Raw genomic sequence first — 23079 nt, forward strand, 5'->3', positions numbered from 1 at the left:
TAATGAAGTTATGCCCTTTCTGTTTATGACTTTCTCGTATGCTGGAATACCTTGATTATTTTGTTTACATGACAAGCAGTACCTTCTCCTGGCTACAATCAACCCAGAGACCAGAGTCCATGTCCCTGTCAGGATCCTGCTGGAGTAGAAACTGCTGGCTGATGGGAGCACTGCAGGCCTGGCCAGGACTGGTGAGGCCGGGCTACACCCAGCCTGCGCTGATGGTGAGACATTGAAACACATCTGGTCCAAAACATCTGGTCCCTCTGACTCATACAGCCAGCAAACCCTGAGCTCTGCCCACAAAGACAAAAGAATAGACCACTGGGGGTACCCCTCCTCTTCGCTGCTCAGAAATGCTGATCAACTACAAAACACACACACGCACAAACTGAAAACTAAGGATTCCCCGATCTACGACCCTTTATCTGTAGGCCACAGTGCCACAAGGACACAAAACAGACCACTACTCCTTTGAAACCGGATCCACCACTAGTCGCCAGTAAATCCTTGACTGCTTACATACATCCCACTTACAATAAACACTGGTCATAAAACATCTTGTTTCTATCTTTTCATCTCATTTTTTATGCTCCTGAGCTCAGGAATCCGAGCAGCCTCTTACACACAGAAACAACATAACATTCTTGGACCGAGAGAAGAGTCTGTGAGGTCAAGTCATTGTTCAAGCATCTGCTTCGTGTGGAGGAACGACAAATACACCAGACACTGTCCTAGAGCGCCAGATGTTTACCAAATCGAACTGACAGCTGACATCAAAGGAAGTGATGTCTCTCGCACAAACACATCCAACTGTAGGAACATCAACACTTGCAGCACAACATGGGTTCAGGGATCAAAACACTACTCCAACCGTTTCCCCTCTCTGTATTACCTCACTTCACTCTCGCTTTTGGCTCTCGTTTTCTTTACCACTCCTTCATCAACCCATCTATACATCACTTTTCCTCTCTGCGCCTTCGCTCTAACATGAAACCGGTTTTTATTTCTCCTGGTCCTGGACTGGTCCTATGTTTACAGGTCCTGGCAGCACGGCCGTGGGGACCGGCGCCGAGCTGGACTCACTTCTGTGACCCAGTTCCCACATTGACTATGAACAATGCCACTTGGGAGGATCCACCAGATGCACCGTAACATGTGTTGACAGGAAGAGATGGCAGAGGTTCAGTTGGGGAGGGACTGAGGTGGGGGGAACGGGTTCATACTCTTGACAGTCACATCGAAACCCACCCCCCCCCCCCTCAATGGGCGGCATTTGGATCGATCATCAGTAAATGACGCAGGCAGATGACAGGATTAGTAACTTTGGTAAAGGTTTATGGCTGTCTCTTGAGATGTTCTGGATTTTTCAGACCGAGACCGCATGGGTTTAAAGATATCTGAACAGGGGAGTCCTCCAAGAAACTGAGCTCACTCAACAATGGATTTGCTGCTCCTTTTGTTGATAGATTAGTTTTGTTATTTTCTGCCTTCTCATATATACAATGAAGACTGACAGCAAATGTAGACTGGAGAGAAAAAGGGGTGGGGGGTGTATCCCGGGACACTGTGGCCACTTTATATTTTTGTATTAGTTTGAGCCAACATAACCCTGGTCTATGCTTTTATATGGCACCAGGGGTTGGTCTCTCAAAGATAGACTTTGACTATGGCTTAGACATAACAAGTAACTAAGACAGACCATAGCTTACATTTATCTGCTGCACAAAGCAGGTTAGTTCTTGACTATCTTGAGCGGACTGTGAAATGAATTCTGGGTTCAACAACTCAGCTCTGTTTACCCCAGCAGCGAAATCTTGCATTTTGGAAGAATTCAACAGTTACAAGGACATTTTACTTGGGAAATACAGTTGAGAGTGAAACAATGAAAGGGAAAATCTGATTTGGGAAAAAACAATGTCTACATTCTCTAAAAACACTATCCCGCTTTGTTCATTTTCTTGCTGTTGCGTGATACTGGTCATTGTCGGTGTCACTGATGACCATGTTAGCATGGTAAAATGATTAATCCTTAGGCAAATTTAAGACTGGCCTAACAATACAGACCAGCCCAAATATCTTGAAATCATATTGTGGAAATGGTTCCTGGTACCATAAATCTGTTTTAAGATGGTGTGTTTTTGTCCAATTCACAGCTCAACTGGTGTCAGTTTCCAATCATTAATGGGACAAAACATCTCTTCCAGACGTTCTCCTCTACTGGCTCTCTCTCTCCATCTTCTTTCTTCGCCCTTCCTTCTCATCAGTCACTCCTTTCATCTTCCAAACCTCCATTTGGTCTGCATCAGTGCAGGGTAAGATCACAGCCCAGAGAGTGAGGGGCATTAGATAAGAGGCTATGACAGACAGAGAGCTCAGTAAAAGAGTAGTTATTTTATAGTTTCATGGGTCTGCCTTCTCTTCCGTCTGCATTAGCTGGTTTTTATGGGCTGCCAGAGAACCTTGGATCCTGTGCTGCATTTCAGCTGGCACAGTTGCACGAAGTTCAGAGCTCAGCTGGCACGGGCTGGCATGAAACCGGATACAAGGACATCTGCAGCCAAACTGCACAGACTCGATGTGTGCATGAGGAGTTAGACAAACACATAAACAAAGTGAATGGTGAGATGTGTGCAGGACACTGTTCTGCTCATTGCATGCAGTAAATCTCCTGCAGTGTGATGGGTGGACAGAGGGCAGAGAAAGGGGTCAGTCTGCAGACCTCTCAACATTTTAACGCCGCTGTCTCCTCAACTACAAAGACACCTCAATTTATTCTGTCAGTAAAGCTGAACCTGAGGCTTGACCCCTTATCCATTAACCACAGTCCAAACCCTCCCACTTTATCTCGCATTGAAGAAAAAAAAACCCTGCCTAATCTGGAGCATTATGCAACAGAAACCAAATCATGTGCACTGGACTTCACTTACAGGACAGTGTGATTTACTCTAACACTGACACACACACACAACTGGCAAGCTGTGTGAAAGATCAAGTCTGATGACTGTCCATTTTCGACAAGTGATCACAGAATGTATTCCTCTCCTGTTCAAATGATCACATGGGAAAAAATCTATTTCGTAAATGCGGATTTTGCACATGCAGGACTCATCATATCAAAACACGTATCAACCCCCAAAGTTTTCCATCACTGCAGCCAATAAACAAATGGAAGACCTCTACTCTATTCTCAAGTCAGACATATGATTCATGAGAAAATACCTCCCTCCTCCATCCTCTCTCCATATTGTTATCATCATTACTCTTCATCAGTATCATTAATATAGTATTGTTGTTGTTATTAATATTACTATTGTTACGTCACTTTTTTTATTTATTTATTTATTTATTTTTTTGTTTTTTTTGTTTTTTTATCCCCCCCCCCCCCACTCCCTCATGTCTATTATTAATTACTTATCCATTTTATTTCCTTTTTACCTAATTGAAGTATTACTATTATTATTTACCAACCTGTATAGATATCACATGTGCGCACACACACACACACTCGCACCCACACCCACACATACTAACACAAATATTGTTGTTTGTTTCACAATTTCTTCTTGTTATCTTTGTCACATTTTGTTTTTGTCCACTGTACTGTATAATTTCAAAAAAAAAAAAAAAAAAAAAAAAAAAAAAAAAAAAAGAAAATACCTCAAGAGTACGTCACAAAGGCAGTATGAAAGTGGCCCCACGGAGAACATTATGCACAGAAAATAGCAGCCTCGTAAACAGAAACAAAACTACAAAAACTAGCCAGAGTACTTTTTTTTATTTTCCATTATGTAAAGTTACACTTCATTCCCATTTGTTCCATGGACACTTTGAGTAGTCTGTTGATAATTAAATGATGGGTTTGAGATGGAAACCTACAATATGTGTTCTCTGTTATATATATAAAAAAGGGTTGATTAGACATGCACTCAGTGATTAAATGATACAATACTTAACTGCTACCAAGAGCCAGAAGAATACTTAAGTACTTAGTAATACATTAATCTGAGTCCAGTAAATAAATGTTGCTTCTTGTAGCCAACCACAACTGGAATTAGTTCCACACAAAACTGAAATCTGATTAAAAAAAATCTGAAATCTGATGAAAAATATGTGCTGGACAACCAAATTGTGGACTTCGATAAATGGCTTTCAAATAGTGCAGATAAACACAAAGTAAGAAAGTTACAAATAAACAAGGAAAACATGTGTAGCAATCCAGAAACCCAGAGAGAGACACAGAGCTAAGAAACATCTGTGTGAAGCCGTTAAAACCTGAGAGTGCCACAACTCCGTTTATGTAATGGGTCCAAATGCAGCCAATATCCGACCTGAGAGTGTAAACATTTGACAGTTACTGTGACCTGGAGTGATCGGATGCAGCAGGCGGCCTTTAAAAGGCAGGTGTAGCCACGGCTACGCAGCATGGGGAAGATGAAAAAGAAGCCAGAGTGAGATGGGGATGAAAAAGGCTGCCCCAGAGAAAGAAAGGAAGTGAGAGAGCTCTTGTGTGATGAATTGCGTGGGCTAGGTTACACTAACATAGCCTCAGCACTATTTTGCCAGATTACAAAAACAGTGACATCATTCATAGCCTATTTGATGTGGGCCTCTATGTAAACATACAAATTAGACATTTAAGAGAGCACACTTTAGGATTAGGTCTTGTCTTTGCCTGAGTTTCTTCCAAGATACACTACACCAATCACGATAAGCATGTAAAATGTCATTTGTATGCAACCATATCTGGCCGAAGAGATGTATCTCCTTCAATGAAGCGCTATCGATAATGTCGTACTTGTTTGGGTTCTCGTTCCCTTGAGTGTTCTTTCTGGGATTCATCAGATTTAAGAGCTGACCTAAGATTCGCCAGGCCTTCTGCCTCGACGCTGCCACTGTAGTGTACCACTGCGTGTGTGTGAAAAGCTCGACCTGCAACATGAGGTTTAGAGAATAAGTCACTGCATGTTTGTTTTGGCATTGCACTCGTATCATTTTACAAACCCAATCAAAGTATGAGCTAAAAGAAAGGGAAAATAAAAGAGCTTTTTATTGGACTAGGCTCCCAGACACTGCCAGGGGAATAGAGGCCTTTGTGCAGTTTTTAGTTCTCACATCCTGGGATGCTTTGGTGTCTATTTTCAAGGAGCTAATCCATATACGTATTCCACAGTGCAGTTTCAAAAAAAGTGCATGTTGTTGATGCATATTGTGCATGGCATAACTTCTGTACATCCAATAGAACAGTTTAACCAGATAAAGCTGTTGTAAATCTGCTGACACTTTGTTAACTGATATGAAGAACTGATGGAAATGTGTGTTGTTGTGCAAAATCTAAACCAAACTTGGGCCAAAACTCCTTCAAAAGATCCTAGAGAGAGACGGAGGAATGCTGCTGTCAGGCTTAGCAAAGTAGGTCATCCGAGGACGCGGGCATGCATGTGTGTTTATGAGTGTGTGAGAGAGAGGGAGAATGAGGATGTGCGGTGACTACCTCAATCAATTGAAAACACACACGGAACCAAACAGCCAATAAAAAAAACACAAACAACAAAAGGCTGCCCTCATGTAAAGCAGATGCATTCACACATCACAAATGCACATACAAACAAGATAGACAACAGCGCCTTGAACCTATCGGCAAATTAGATGATAGAGATCTTAAGCAGACTGTAAAATGAAGAAAATGAGAAGCCAAGAGCACATGGTTCTCGTTGGTGGGTGGCTCGTAACTCCTCTTTACCCCAGACTTTTAACATGTCACGTTACATAGGGTAAACGTTTTCGCACTGTTGGAGGCCCAGTAATTCCTTACAAAGCATTGTAATTGTAATCATATTACCTCTTACTGCAATGAAACAAAGAAAGGACTTCATTTAGTTAAAGAAAGAAGACGGTTGTTGCTTGAGTTACACTCCTAAGCCTCCAAAGTCTCGTCACTGGCATAATATCGATGGAAAATCTCCTTCGTTTTATTCTGCCTTCAGTTCATGCCAAAACATTTCTGAATTATAAAAAGGGTGTGTATGAGTGAGCCAACAAAGTGGCAAGTACAACTCAGAACGTCTGAATTTATGGCTAAAGACTCCATTTTTGACTAGTTTTACTACAAACTTTGGAAGTAAGCACTAATGTGGACTTACCGGGCCTTCAAACACACAGGCCTACATTGGTGGAGGCGTTGTGTTTAAGGTACTGGTGAGAGAATGAAATATGATCCAATACAGCTGATTTGAGTCATAGTTGCATGAGTCTGAAGGCCTATCAGAAGCCAAAACATTGCACAGTGGTTCATAACACTATGAGGAAGATTTAACAACTTTGGAAAGCTATCATATTTTACTCTGTGTTGCAACGAGCGCTGGATAATCAGCAAAATGACCACATTTTTGTTTAAAGATATCAGGAGTATGAGGCTAAAGGTGCAGCATAAATTCACCTGAGTGGATGAGAAGCCCTAGAAACATTTAGCGACCTAATTAATGTGCATCTTAGCATGAGTCCTGTGGGTAAGGAAGGTTGATTTAATTACCTTTAAAAAAACAGAGGATATAATAATGTGTAATTTCCTAGTAATGACCCCAAACTTGTGTACCTTACATTAACATTTTAGGAGGGAAAAAAAAAACCCTCTAGTGGCTGTTACAGAAAAACACCTGTTGTAACAAAATGCCACGAAAACAGTATAATCACCAGATGGGCAGCGTGAGAAAGAACTTCCTGTCCTAAAGCCTAACTTCCAGACAAACATGATGAAATCATGAATGTGAAATTATGTGTTGGTATTCAGCGTCCATATGTGGCCTGAAATTGTACACAGGGCGGCTCTGTTTTGATTAAGACTCGCTTGGATCTCACAGGGAAGAACAGAGTAACAGGAAGGGTCCTTGGTCCAAAATATTTAAGAGAGGGCTGGACACAGAGACATAGATACTGGGACGACACAAAGAACATCTAAGTCTATGGACAGGTCAGTAATTGTATGTTTCTTAAAGCAGAAGTAAGCGGAATATTTGTGTTAATATAAGTCTTAAATAGTTATATCTTCCGACAGCAATCACTTACATAGAGTGTTTGGTCTGAAACACGGGTCTGTCAGTCACTCTGCTCTGTAAGCCGAGGAGAAAACTTTCCTTGTATCCTACAACCTTTATCCAATAAGGAGAGAGAACGGCATAAAGGGGCGGTCCTCTCTGTGTGTGCAGCCAAGGGATGCACGTGAATGTGGTGACGTAGGGACGAGGGCGGGGACTGCTAACTCCATCTGCTGACAAGAAGTTAGCCAAAACGACCGGATCGCTTACTTCTGCTTTAATGGTATATCGCTGTATCATTAACATTATCATCAACACAAATATGAGAATTAATGGATTATCATGGTTGAAGACCCTCTCCGTGTGCCACTGAAAAGATCTACGTATCTGCTACTCAATGTTTATTTTGCTTTGTTAAGGTGCAACTGTCACACCTCACAGTCGCACGGAAATATGATCACAACTTTCTTCTTCTTCTGCTCCCAAGTTACAGAGTATCTGGCTAGAAGTGTTTGCACAAGTTAGCCTTTGACCATTTGGATATAAAATGTCATCACTTCATCATTTATCATATTAGACATGTGTTTTAAATTCTGTAATGATGTGTGTATGGATTCTTGCGTTATAGCCAAATATGTGTCACGTCCACTCACAGTGACCTTGACCTTTGACCTCCAAATTCTGCCTTGAGTCCAAGTGAATGTTTGTTTCCCATTTTGAAGAAATTCACTCATGCTGTTACTGAGATATTGCGTTTACCAGAGTGGGAGGAACAGACAAAGTGAGAACATAACGCCTCCGGCTATGGCTGTCGCTGGTGCCGAGTCATAACACTGAGGGAAAACAGCTTTACAAGTGCATCTCTAGATACAGCTTTACCCTTTGCTGTACTTTCAAAAAAAAAAAAACATGGGCTTTACAGCTTGTGGCCAGATTGCAACAGTGCAAAAAAGGTGGGTGCATGATTTTGCGAAAACAGGCAGTTGGGGCTGATTAAAAGTTATAGGGTCAAGCCAACTGATGCATATCCAACTGACCATATTATGACATGTTATTGTAACTTCATTATACACATATTGATGCATAACCAACAATACGTCAAAGAATACTTTCAAAATACAAACATCCAGGCAACTACATATCAGCATCAGTGTTGTTTTGTTTTAGGGTGACAGATCTACAGTGCACTTGGGGAAAGTTTTTACTCAGCATATCATCATGAGGAAATATAAGTAGGTTATATACTCAGCCTCACCAACAAGTGAGCTTATATTTCTAATATAAAATTAGTGCATCCTATTTGCATCTTAGTGTCAGCCAGGTCCAGCCACTTATCTGTTTGATCACATATATAGTATTTTTCCCTTTCTCTTTTTGTCTCTTGCTGGGCACAACCTCCATCTGGAATCCACAAATAACTGTATTGCTTCAAAAATGTGAACAGCAAGAACCTTTATTAATTTCTACTGCAGAGGTTAACAGGATAGTATTAGAGGCAGGTCTCGATTTGTAATTCCCTCGGTTTGATATGTATAATTAATCATTCTGGCATTTTAATTGGTAGCCTTGTTTTCAGTCGCACCCATTTGCCCTGTTAAAGTTGCTGCATTATATGTAAATACAAACTCAACACTTCCAGTGATTGTTTCAAATTAAAAGCCCTCTTCCTTATTCGGCCTTTAATGGCTGTGCTGACACGCTCCGGCAGGTTGCTGGTAAGCTTTGCAGTAAGCGATGGCTTTACTATCTCCAACTACAACTACCTCCACTTGCTGAAATAGAGTGAGCCTTAGTGAATTCCTGAGCAGCTGGGAAATCCAGGGCAGCTGGATGACTGCCCATGATTGGCACCCGTACATGGTAAATCTAGCAACAACTGCTAGATGGAACGTGTTTGCGTCAAATCATTTTGAAACAGCAACGATCAAGGAGCAAAGAGTCAGTCAGTGACATTCATAATTATAGGACCTGCCCTGCTGTTGTAACGCAACTAAATCTATTGTTTATTTACCTGAGGTTTCTAGTGTATTCTGTTTTCTATCAGAGGGCCTCAAAATACACTTCAAGTTGGACACTGGTGTAATATTTGAGTGTCATGTGAATGTATATGTAATACTGAACTGGGTAAAATGCTGAAAACTATTCAGCATATGATTTTGAAACACATCCGCATCAGGGTGACCACACTGGCAGCAACACTACAACAGCAGGCATAGGGTTTGATGTCACCATTACACAGAAGTCGCCAAGGGTCACTACTACCCTGAATGACAGAAACATTCAGCATCTGTTGGGTGCAGTCACATGGAAAAACAAAACACAGCTATAACGACGAAAAGCTGTTGTGCAATGACTGCTCGAATAAAGCTAGCCAAAAAAAAAAAAAGAGCACAGCACAATTTTCTTCAGCACAACCACTGAAGGCTGAAATATACAAGGAGGGGTGAAACACAGTATCCCGCCGCTTTTAGTGACGTAATTGGAATCCTTAAAGTAAAACATTAACCATTGATTAATTAAACAACAGTTGTATTTTAATAAGTGGTTTATATTGAGGTAAGGTTGTGTATATTGAATTTTTGAGCCCAATTTGTATTGGACAGCTGAGAGACTTTGTACAATTAGCATTGAGTAAAGTGAACAGTCAGTATCAGCATGATGTCATGGGCAGTCCTTCACAATAAGCTTAGCTGCACTAATTTGCCACTCTTAATCTAGAGGCTGCAGAGTGAGACATTCGGCAAGGATGGAGTTTTGGATAAAAGGTTTGCGACACTTGAATCATTTGTGGAAGATACGACGAAGACTTCTGCAATAACCTGAAGAGCCACGATTCCAACACAAAACCACACACAACACATTATGCACCCTCTGTCTGGTAATGGATTTGCATAAAAGTGCAAAATGATTTATCGGTTTATTGTCTACTACAGCAAAATAGTACATACTTTTATTTAAGCTACTATAAATGTATTCTTACCTGTCCATCCTGACCAACGTGCACCTGGTGGATCTGGAGGTTTCCCTGAAATACAGAAATGACAGGTCATAACATCATCATCACACACACATTTAACTGCCTAAAAAAAAAAGCACGTTGTCCACTGCTGTGCGTTTGAGATGGAAACAAGTGCGCACAAGAGAATTCAAGCCATGAAGCAGCAGCACTAAACTGAACCTCTCTCCCTCTTGTGATCAACAAACCCATGACAATTATATTATCTGAATTGTTATGGGTTTTGGCAGACGGGTCTTACCACTTAATGACATTAGGGACATTAGAAGTGGATGCAGTGTCCTGGACCGTGCGTCAACTGTCCCATTATTTCTGACTACAACAAGACTCCCGTAAACAAAACAGGAACATATTTGCACAAGCTAATCACAGTCTCATCAAGACGCCACGGCCATCATTAAATCACTGAACACCCACTAGGTTATTAACACGACCACATGAGAGACGGTACCGCACAGGCCATATTTAGCCAACCCTCAGCTGTCTCGGCTGTTTTCGCTTGCTAATTGTATTTCATGTATATATGTAGCAGTGTCTGCGCTGCCATATGGCCAGAGAGCAATGTGATCTCTCAAACAGCTCATTTCCTTTTCGAGCACGCTAAAACCAATGTCTATGATGAAAGGGGTCCGTTCCTAATGAAAACATATTCTGTGAGTGGCAGTTGGGAGAAGTGGGATTTTGTTGCTAAGCTTTGAACTCCAAAAAACAAACAATATCATGGAATGGGAAGGAGAAAGGAGAGAGAAAAAAAATCTGGGCTCAGCCACAAAGAGCAGGAAAAGCTTTAGAGCTTTTCTGCCTCCAATTCACTCCGTCTCTCTCACTCAATTGTGCATTTCTTCCTCTGAGCGTCCTTTAGTACAACTCGGGAGGAAATGAGAAAAACACTTGCTCAAGGTGTCAATTGCTTTTGCACAACACTCAAGCTGTCATACATGTATGGCACGTATCATACACAGTATGTGATTGCCTGTGCATGACTGTGTACACAGACTGGCGCCCTGAAATAAATCTCCATCCCGCTTCCTCGAAAAAATCATTAACAATGATGCTGATGCGGAAATTCCTCCTCAGCACTCGCTGTGGTTTGGAGTTAGATTCTGATTTCAGCTGGCAGGCCAATACTGTGTCTGCATGCAGAAGTGTGTAGCGGGCGACACGAGACATCTGGTCATTGTGTAGAAACAAAAGTCATAACCTCACACATAAACAGGAAGCTATATAAACACTAAGATGCTCTATAAGGACCATCTGCTAAAATTCACTAATGACGTTAACGTTGTCAGGTATTTCCCCCGCAACAGAAACATACACAGCTAAACAGCCACAAAAATAAATACACTGATTTGCCAGATGAAAAATAACAGTTTGATAATTTGACTCTTTCCTAATAGAAGACTAGTTTTGAGTCTACACAGAATGAGTTGTGCAATCACAAATTCATAAGGAAATATAAATGGGCGTAGTTGACAGCTAGACTTATTCTTCTTCCACACAGCTGAAGCTACCAAGTCCAGCCCCAATTTTCAGAGCAAAAACTTGGCGAGCTCACAGTCTGACAGAAAGCTTCATCATAGGATACTGCAACCTGGTAGAGTAAAGCGCCTGGGATGTAACAGTGTGGAAGTTTTCCCATCGGGTTCATCCATCATTAGAGTGATCGCTCATGTCTTTACAATCATTTGTAGTATTAAAAGAATCCGAAATTTAGTTTTCTGTGCCACAGGTTCACATGTACACTTAACCACCCACTTTATAAGATACACTTTGACCTCTGACCTCGGTGATGCAAATATCTAATAGGCCGATCTAGGGTTGGGCGGTATGACGGTATTATACCGTGTGACGGTATAAAATGTCTACCGGTAGAGATTTTGCAATACCGTTTATACCGGAGAAAGAGCAGATGTCTGCGGCATCTCTCTGAGTCACTGTAGTTAGACCGCCTCGACACACGGGGGAGCCGGCACTGCAGCAGACTGCTTGGCGTGGTTGCATCAGCACGACGAAGAAGAAACAGCTTTACCGTTACCGGAGGCTTACCGGAGTGATAACAATCATGGCAGAGGCAGAGAGTGAAAGCAGAAGTGGGAGCATAATATAATACATCCATGAGTGGGAGTCACGAGGAAACGGAGGCAGCCCAACCCGCCCAACAAGACGAAAAAGTGAAAAGTGAAAGTAATTCACTCCAGCCGTAATTTTTTTTCGATCGATCAGCTGTGTTTACCGTTTCATGTGTCATAGTTCTGATGTTTAGACAGATGAATTAGACCTCTAACACATCCTAAAGTTTGACTTGTCAGAGTTTTTCAGAAGAGGAGTAAGTCAGGTTATAACCAATGCTAATTTCTGTTAGCCCGTCTATGGTGTTTTACATTATACGTTAGCATTAAGCTAGCGGGCTTTTTATGCTTAGTTGTGACACTGGCTGTGTGTGTTTTAAACGTTATTTCAAACTATGTAGGTTTGATTGAACATCTTTGATGCTTAAATATATATTGCCGCTTAACATATTGCTTTACTCCTCTTTCTATGTGCCATTTTTACTGTAGGACAGGCTAGCCTAGGACACTGTTTATTATGGTCACTTCCCGTCCCTCCCACCCACCGTTTTTCCGTCAGTTGTTGACATTTGAGCCCGTACTACCATAGACTGTAAAGGTTACTACCTTAGGAACTCTAAGTAACTTTTTTGATTTTCCCGGTTTGACCTGTTTGAACAGCCGTAGACAGCACAGACCGTAGGCATTTTTGTAAAATGCAAATTTGTGATGTTGTGATTTATTTTTATATAATTGCACTAACTGGAGCAAGACTGCTCTGGCATTTTTCCTGTTTGTTTTTTTTGTTTTTTTAATAGAAATCCAAGTTAAAAAATAAAAGAGGAAAATGATCAAATGCTGCGACAGTATGGTTATTTTAAGCACTTGAATTTACAGGGGGAAAAAAACATACCGTGATATATACCGTTACCGTGATATGAAATTACTCATACCGTGATATAAGATTTTGCTCATACCGCCCAACCCTAGGCCGATCACAATGCAGCAACTCAATGCATTTACACCTCTAGACATGGTCATGGTCCAGCCTGCGTATTGTTTCTGACCATGTCCATCCCTTTATCACTCAGTAAGCCGGTGCATATTCTCATTTGCCCAGGTCATAGTATTTCAAAGGAGGTTAAATCGAAAGCAACTGGACTTAGTTATTTGTCTAGGAAGACGTTTCACCTACGACGACAGTCGTTGGAGTCACTTGCCACTTGTGAACCACTACTGTTCACAAGTGGCAAGTGACTCCAACGACTGTCGTTATAACAACATAGGGCACTAATGAAGTCGAAACCAACTTTTCCATCAAAGGCAGTCATTTAAACGACTGTCGTTGGCACTTGGAGCACAAAAGGGAACCAGTGACATCATCACCCTTGTGAACGCCCACACAAGAGGTTAAATAGTGAGTCTCCACACCAGATAGTTGGACCAGTCCCAGCCTGGTCAGTTGCTACATGAACTGATGAAGCCTCTTGGATGAGAGGTGAAACGTCTTCCTAAACAAATAACTAAGTCCAGTTGCTTTCGATTTAACCTCCTTTGAAATGTATCACTCAGTGTACCCATCTCCTGAAGGCTCCTTCCGGCACGATAAACATAAACCACCATGTCAAAAAAGGTTGTATCATCTCAAAAGTTTTTTTGGACAGGACATTTGCATGATGGATGTGCAGCCACGAGGTTTTCAGCACCTCGCTGAATCCATGCCACGAAGAATTAAGGCAGAGGCAACAGGGGGTCTGACCTGATAAGTGTATAACAGCTTGTATCCATGATTGCAGCATGCATTTACACGATAGAGCCTTTGGACTGTCAGTGAGAAAGAGGTTGAACAGCCACAGATGTATTTACAGAAAATACTTGCTCACAAAAACATTAAGGATGATTTCAAATAGCCAGTCAAACAATGCAAGTCATTCGTTAAACAGGAGTTGACCAAGTTAAAAACCAAGATCCTCCAACACGGCATGCTGACATTCCCACACTAAACTAGACAAGGATCATTTTCTTCCCAGCAAACCGCTTCTTTCTCAAGCATGACTTCACTGTTATATTCTGTTTGGAGACAAATTCCCCCGAGTGACAGAGAAATTTTATATAACACAAAGAATGACTCAAGTAAAGGAGTGGTTGATTGTTTTGTCTTTTCTCTGTCTCACTCTCACGCACACACACGCACACACACACTTACTTCACTGTCCTGTGTGATCTGCACCTCCTCTCCTTGTGGCACCTGGGCTATGTGCAACTGACCCTGTGGAATCTGGGAGACACAGATGGAGGATGAGAGACAATAGATGCTGGAACAATTGAACACGTGAAATGTAAATACTAGGCCTGTCAATCAATTAAAAAAAAAAAAAAATTAATCGCACAATTTTCTGTAATTAATCGCGACTAATTTATCGATTAATTAATTGCATTTCAGTGTTTCCCCCAGAAAATGTGTTAGTTAAGGTGGTGTCTGTTGACGGGGGGGGGGGGGGCGGATTGATCGATCGTATTAAGTTTCGCCACGCGCGCTGCTGTATGCATGCGCGCTTCTCTGTGGTGTGCATGTGTGAGAGAGGATGCGGAGATGAATGAAGGCGCTCGTCCGGTGGCGAATATCGCTACATTTTTAATTTTTTTAAGACGTTAGTTTAGGCGGCAGCTCTTTGTTGTTAAGGCGGCCGCCTTAACAGGAAAGCGCTGCGGGAAACCCTGCATTTGTCCACTTAAGTGTGAAGCTTATAATGAATATTTATCTATGTCAAATCATCAAATTAATGTAGAATAAACATAAAGAAAGTATATTTAAATTCAAAGACTATTTTAATGGCTTTCTTTAGACTTTGAACACAGTTTCTCTCCTGTGAAGTACAAATTTGGCACAAAAACAGGCACATTGCTTATGTCCTTCAACAGCAATATTAACAAAGCCCAGGCCTACATGTGTTGAAGTGCAGGTTGAATATCAAAACCTTCAAGACCGCCTATGCGCATGCGTCAACATATTTTTATTCTTCTGTTTTTCCTACCACCCTGGCATGAACAGAGCTGTCCGCCGCAGACGTGCACAAAAAAACAAGCATGTCGCACCAAATTTCCCTCTGCAAATTAAACACTTTGTTTCCCTGTTTGTGGGGACTGTGGCTTTTGTGCATGCATCACTTACAGATCATATTAGGAAGGCATATTTTAACGGCCAGTATGACCAAGAGGGATTGAAAACACTCAGCTAAACTGTTTCAATGTTCATGCGCATGTAAGTATTGTTTTAAGGCACACTAGAGCATTTCTTGAACCTGTCTTTCAAGCTTAATTTTAGCTGCAATATACAAAATACAATTAATTGACCAAGCACCCCATGTGGGGTTTGTGTAGTCTGGCAAAAACACAACACAAATTTTCTTTAGTAATTACGGTTCCAGGACGATATCACTGCCAGTAAGTATAGTTTATTTCCTCATGCGTACTAACAGTACTCGTAAATTTCATGCTCAGCTGCACCCTTTAATACTTTGCAGTATCGGGAGGGTAATAACTGCACAGTGAGTTCTTGACAGTCTTTCTCTCCCACCTTCTCCCTAACTTCTCTTCCTGTCTGTCCGCCCTCCATCTTTTATGCCTTTTCCTTCCCCTCTCATATGAGTCACTCATCATCAGCACCTCCAAATCCATGTATCATGCAGCAACCTATTCACAGTAGACATATTCACCGCTGTATATTATGAGGTTGCTTTGTGGCACTGTCATCTCATAAAGTGGGTGCATCAATAAGTCCAGGTGCAGAACAGATATTATTTCTCTAATGTTCTCCAATAGTCTAATAAGATCACAATTACATACATACACACACAAACTTGCACTAGGACAGGAAGATCTAATTCACTTTCCTGTCAAATACTCTCCAGCAGCTTGTGTCTGTCACTGATTGTTGGAACACACAACAAGTAGACAAGACTGCGCCACGGTGCTCTCGTTCAATCAATGATTGTAACCTCAATAAGAACCCTTGAAGAAAACCAGGCACTATAAATGAATTTGATCAATACCTCATACACACACACACACACACACACACACACACACACACAACCCTATGATATCTGATAAGCTGTGATATCTCTAAAACCTTCCGCAGGCCACAGAGTTTAATTAAGTGTCCGGTTCAACTCTTGTCCTTCACAAGATTTCATGGCCAAGACTAGATATGAGATATCCAGTCACTTCCTCTTTGTCAGCCCACACATAACGGGATAGTGGGCCTGACTGTGACCTTTGACCACAGCGGCTGGACAGGGGTCATCCACTCCCTAAGCATAGGGGCGTACTACATTTCTGCAGAATGCCGTGTTAGTCGCTGGTGAGGAGTGATCTGTCCACATATGTTACAAACCCAGCTTTAGGGCTGCACGATTAATCTTGTTATCATCGTCATAGCGATGTCAACATGCACGACAAACACATCGTAAAGTTCGCCTCAAATGTGACGATTAGCATGTTTTATTTACAGGCACAGCTCATACCTGTAACCTGAGCTACACCGCTAGACACGAGGTATCGTAACAACGACAACGATGGCGGACTCCCGTCAGTGAGTGTATTGAGTTGTTTTCAGAAAGGCACAGGAACTGCATGGTTAATATGCACACCTGAATATTTGCTTATTTATCCTGAGTCATATCGTCATTGCAATACTGAACAGTATCATTCAGTATCATTCAGTATCATGCAGGCCTACCCAGCTTCATGAAACCCTTCTAGGATAGACACATGATTTTGAGATAGAGATGTTATATTGAGAGAGAGCAGGATAAAGACCCACATGCTAACTGTTAAGAGAATACGTTGTTGTGCGTTTGCCTGTGAATAAAATGTCTGTTTATGGATTCAGAGAAAGAATTGTTTGATACTCACCACCTGAACTTGTCCATCCTCGCCGATACGGTGGAACTGGACCTGCTGATTGGCCAGCGTGTAGTGCAAGGTTTGCTGGGTGGCGGTCTCCATGTGGGCTGTTTCCTCTCCCATGCCTCCCTCTGGTTAGGAGGACAAGCATATTGGTCACTTGTGCGCTCATGTTTACAGTGGAAGTAGGTCAACAGCTGATTCCAGCATACATGAAAAATATGGACGAGGTATCCAAGACACAGACAGACTAGGGCTGGGTATTGTTGAGAATCTCACGATTCGATTCGATTTCGATTCATTAGGTCACGATTCGATTCGATATCGATTCGATTCGATATTGATTGAAATGCTTCGATATCGATTCAGTATCAAGCAGAAATAGACAAATAAGAGTACCAGATTTTTTTTTTTTTTTTAATAATTATTTGTTTAGTTTCATGCCTTATGAACAGCTATAGTATAACTCATAGCATAACAAAATATGACACTGCTTTAACACTGAACTACAGTGCAGCTAAATTTAAATTAGGCTATGTGTTACTTTTCTCTTGGAAAATAACTCATAACATTTTGAGTAATAAAACAATACAAAACAATATAATTAATAATAGCCTACTGCACAACTGAAAATATTGTAGCGACCCCGCAGTAATGTTCTTGTTATGATGTTTAAGTTCTGTGATTTCTGACTGACTGTCAATGTGTATGCTACGGGCAGGTGGGATGAGAAACTGAGGGGCTGGGGTGAGTGTGAGGAAGACAGAGTCCTGTCTGTGTGTAGGTGAGTGAGTGAGGAGGAGCAGAGGAAGAAGTGAGAGCAGCTGTCAGATAAGTTTGTGTTATGTTGTTGACTTGTCGTCGGGTCTGACGCTACAATATCAATAACAACGTGTGCTTAAAACAAGGGGCGGCAGCGGCCAGCGGCGCTCTTTATGTCTGTGGTGTGGAGCAGTGCGTCTCTCTGAATGCAGCGGAGGCAGCTCCGTGACACTACTGTGTGTAGGCTGACTACCTGTGAGTGCCCGCGGCAGCGCCCCTGCTCGTTGAAAACAGCTGTGATAACGTGATTTCAGGTCCAGAAACGTTTGTAATATCACGGGAAAAAGTCGCTAGATTTGTCGCTAGTCGCTTTTGACAAAAAAAGTCACCAAGAGGGGTTGGAAAGTCGCCAGATTTAGCGACAAAGTCGCCAAGTTGGCAACACTGCTCACTCCCATATTGTTATGGTTTGGTCTAGTGCGGCCCCCGTCCGTACAGCGCGAATCACACGAGGGTGTTGCTCGCAGCGCCCCCACTGGCCAGGGGCTTGAATCGATTCAGAAGATTGCTGAATCGATATTGAATTGCAGAGAAAAGAATTGCAATGCATTGCTGAATCGATATTTTTACCCAGCCCTAAGACAGACAGACAGACACACAATCCCACACACACCCACATATGATCATACAAGGGGCCTCTTATAAGAAAAAAAAAGTAATATGGGATCATTCCCAGGCCATCTGCTGGATGATGGCATGTTTATACTTCATCCAACGCCTAAATACACAACAAGGACTCTCCAGCTAGCCATCCAAACACACTCATGGTCTAGCAGCCAAACACAAACTCCAGGCCTCAGTCTAAACACCCGCTATCACACCAGCAGTCTGAAACTCCTGCATGAGCGCGTCGCACCATCCCGTGACAGCTACACTCCGACCCGGACACAATGACGGCACCCAGTGACAGCGGAGTCCACACCACAGGCCACAAAACGAGTACGATTACACCTTCTCTTGTTACACATCAAAATAATGCGCTACAGTAACAATGTCACTGGGGAGAGGTGAGAGCTGAAAGGATTTAAGGCCTCATTTTGTAACAAAACGAACAGGGGTTAACTTTGCTAAGAAAGGCGAATGTTATGATGACCATCAAAAAAAAAATCTAGCTTTCGATGACATAAAACATACATCAATCAGACATCACGTACACCTCAAAGGTTCTGCTTTCTGTTCCACTGCTTTGAAAAGTTAGGCTGTCTCCCATCTGTCATTATTATGGTTATGTACTGTATTATGGAAATAATCCTCAGCGCTTTTGTTTGCCAGACCAGGAAGCAAGACACAGGTGGCTTGTGGAAACTACAGTTTTGGACTGAGCTCTACTTGCTGGTTCACTGATAAATAATGGTTTCAAAAGCAGACGAATTGCCTCTTTCCAGTCCATTAACATGTAATCTAATTAAGGAAGGAGTGATTATTTGGTGCGCGTCTTTGTATGTTTGTGCATGCACCGTCTGAACTAGCGATAGCTGTACACTCTGGGGTGTGTGAGGCCCGTGAAGGCAGGGTCTGACAATACACCCCTCATGTGTGCTCACAGGATATTTGGGTTTCCCCTGCAGTCTTACTTTTCCCTGGTCAGAGGTGAGAGGTGATGGCTCACAGGGAGGGAAGGACAGCAAGCATTGTGTGCAGATTACAACCATCTGCAGCAATACACACTCACACTGTCACACATCTGAATGTGGGTTTAGGCCCTGACATAGCTTTCATATAGCTGATGAAATCGGACCTGTGTTCATGGAAGCATGTGGGTACTATGTTTGATGATGATCTGCAATGTCTTTTTTTCTCTGCATATAAGTAATAGAATATTACTGATTAAAACTTTATGTAACTGACTGAAACCTGCGTGAACACAAATATAAACATAAACAGTGTTTAAACAACAATTAATTTGTACATAGCAATCTATAATAAACTTAGTTTGCAACCACAAGAAAGCTTTGTCTCAGACAACTTAACAGAGAACTTTTTCAAATCTTGCAAAGAGTAAATACTCCAATCCAGTCCTCAGATGGGTTTAGTACCATTTGAAGTGCAAGTTATTATGATAAAACCGCCAACAAAAATCTCAATAGAAAAAAAAGTTAATATTAACAGCTCAAAGTTGAAAAACAATCCTTTTTTTGCTGACAAGACAAAATTGAATTGTTTCATAACTACCAGCTGATTTATGTCACAATAGAAACTAACAGGAACTAAAAACCAGTGGTGACGTCACTGGCGAGTAAGCAATAGAAACAGCAGCAGATGTCTCCGTTTTGGGGTCTGTGTTTGATTCCCACATCTGTGCATCTTTGTTTGATCAGAAAACAACCACAAAACATAGCAACGCTATCAGCTGACAACGACTTATGAGAGTGGAGCAAGGTACTGTAGGTCTCAAGTTTTCTCTGACCATTGAGATAAATTTTAAATGTGTTCATTCCCAAAGCATTTCACAAGAATGGCGTCAGTGTGATCCAAATGTAAAGGATAAAAAAGTGTTCAACTTGAATGTGATTTGATCATGTTTGCGTTCACTATTCATCATGTTAGTAAACATTCATATGTTGCTTCTCTTTTATCAGTTATGTTTGTGATAAAGATGGTACACAATAAATTGTAGACCAAATGTAAAACTATGTTTTGTTTTGGATGTAACTTCGTTTTGATTAGAGAGCTATGCATGATTTATTTAGGGTTTCAACACTCTTTTACACTCTTTAGATCTCAATATGACGCTGTTATTCTGTTTCTTCTTCTGAGTCATTATGTTCACAACAATCTGCAGATAGACACAAACAACATCATATTCTAGTTATTAAATATTACACATCTAGGAAGGTCTGACTGATTCCCCAATGCAACAGCAGCAGAGACAGACACATGCTTTACGGTCCTCAGACAATAATCGGTATTTTACCTGTGACTGAACTGCGAGGTGTGCGTTTGGAGAAACTCTTGACAGCCAGACTCTGGCCACGTTGCTTGCGTCTCCAGGCCGTGCGACACTTCGAGTCGATGCTTTGCTTGATGCGGTACCAGTCGGACTCGCTGATGCCAAATTTGTGGAACAAGTGACCTACGGGGTCATGGAAAAGTCAAAGGTCATCACAGTATAATTACAGTAAAAATTGTAAGCTTATCACATTTACAAATTGACATGTCCTCTCCAGAGCTTCAGTGTCCTTTTGCCTCAGAATGACTTTAATACATAATGAAGCTATCTGTTTGATTTTGGGGGAAAGTTGTTTGCAATAGCATCATTTAATCTGTACAGGATGTAAACTTCTTTAAACACTGGAGGGAACAATTACCCTGATTCTGATTACTTCTCCTCCACAGTCTACACCAGTAGATAAGCAGTGATAACATCGGCCGGTGAGGTGACTGTCCCTAATCCTTTCCTTAGTTGAGATACAGGGGACACATGCAGGTGAGACGCGGCGCCGCTTGTTTAGTGGCCGTCTACTTCTGTGACATGAACTGTTTAAAGGGAGTAAGCCACTTGACAGCTCATTTCTACAAAAAATTAACAACACAGGTGGAAAATGGGGGGTACAAATTGAGACAGAAGAAGAGTTGAGGGGTTTCAGCAGATAGTGAGGTGGCGGTGTGCAGCAGCAGCAGCCATTTCACAGCTGATGGGTCCTGTACAGGCAGGCATGACAGGTGCTCCTTAATTCCTTTTTTTTTTTCTTAGACAGTTAGAGTGAGTCACCCTTAAAGTCACCTGGTGCTGCTCCAACCTCTGCATACCTCTGTGTCAAGCCAAATCTGCATGTTACTACACACACCCACACACACACACACACACACACACCTCTGAGAGGAAATACAGGTAACCATGTACACAAACACTAGTGCAGTCCCCTGGGGGATTTTTGTAGAATAGGCTACAACTAACAGTCAGAGGCCCTCCTTAAAATGCAATACGAGCCATGTTAATATAGTATATGGCCACAGGACTTTCATAAATATCCATCTGTCTACCATCATAACCCCGAGTCGGCTTAATCAGGAATCAAAGGGTTCACTTGAATTGACGGTGACTCCATTAGGATCTTTCTACCAGACATGTGCTTGTCATTTAGAGTCTGGTATGTTATAAAATGTGTTGCACATTAATGCGTGTGTGTGCACTGATGAATGCATGTTGTTGTAACCCGCCTTGGGAATACAGGCTGCAGTCTATTTCTGTGTTCAATTCAGTGCCGCTTTGTAATGGAACAGGGATGAAATGTGGGAAGGTCTCAGAGAGTTCATTTACTGCTATTGGGTGGGGGGGCAAGGGTTCAAGGCTCCAGCTGAGTGAAATTTATGAGTACAATTATGATTATGCAGAAATCATGTAAGAATCATGAGATAAACATTACAGACACCACCTTGGCAGTTATTAGTGGGTGATTTCACACTGGCAAGATCAAACAAGCTCAGAAACATTTGACAAGCACTTGAGGAGTACAACAACAAATATTCAGCCCTTATGCATACTCTTTAGGATATTCTGCTCTGGATTAACCTCCGAGGCTTGGGAGGGATAGTCAGTGCTGGTGGATGATGCATTTTGAAAACTAATTTGAGGTAGCATGTAATTGATACACTTGTAAACAGTTGAGGGTTATGATGTCAGGACTCACAGCGAATGCCATAGATCATTAGCGGGTCCAGCTGCTTCTTGCCATGTTTACCCTGCCCAGAGAGATTTGACATGGCCTGGACCTCTCGATGGAACAGGTAATCCAACAGCGTCAGTGCCATCTTCTCTGCTGTGCGGCAGTTTGTGCTGATATGAAGCATGTCGGCTGGAGACACCGGGCAACGGACGCGCATTTCTGGGTTGTTCTCGTCGCCCAGCCAGGTGCCCTCTGGATAATCATCTAGAGAAGAGGGGAGGAACGGTTCTTCAAACTCAGCTACACAGCTTGCTTTCAACCAACTTGCAGACTGACCAAGACACCGTGCCATACAATACAACAGCACACCCATGTGGCAGTAAAGACAAACTGCATAAATTATAGGCAAACCTGTGTTATTATCAAAGATATTAAAAAGCAGAATATGTGGTTTGGCTGTTCACTCAGAGCATGTGTTAGCTGTTAAGTCCAAACAAAGTCACAAACAAAGCATGAGACACTCTGTTCTCAACACCATATGGTACTATCTAACTAATGCTGACTAACATTATTTTATCATGGTAACCCACAGCGGCAATAAACGAACAATAGTTTGCGTTTAAAGATAACCAAGAACTTCCCGA

The 23079-nt window shown here is 41.9% G+C and overlaps 1 protein-coding gene across 3 annotated transcripts in view; it reads right to left on the reverse strand.

Moving 5' to 3' along the window:
• banp (BTG3 associated nuclear protein) overlaps nt 1-23079 on the reverse strand; it is a 39427-nt gene that overhangs the window by 12346 nt on the left and 4002 nt on the right. For 2 of the 3 annotated variants that reach the window (XM_083974180.1, XM_083974182.1), the window contains 5 exons: nt 22460-22699; nt 20743-20901; nt 17016-17137; nt 14305-14376; nt 10015-10059 (listed from right to left, as the gene is read on the reverse strand). In XM_083974180.1, coding sequence (XP_083830306.1) covers nt 10015-10059; nt 14305-14376; nt 17016-17137; nt 20743-20901; nt 22460-22699 — 638 coding nt within the window. The remainder of the gene's footprint in view (nt 1-10014; nt 10060-14304; nt 14377-17015; nt 17138-20742; nt 20902-22459; nt 22700-23079) is intronic. The other variant, XM_083974181.1, reaches the window with a different exon arrangement.

This window comes from Trachurus trachurus (genome assembly GCF_905171665.1).
Source record: "Trachurus trachurus genome assembly, chromosome: 6".
In the NCBI taxonomy this organism is placed as follows: Eukaryota; Metazoa; Chordata; class Actinopteri; order Carangiformes; family Carangidae; genus Trachurus; species Trachurus trachurus.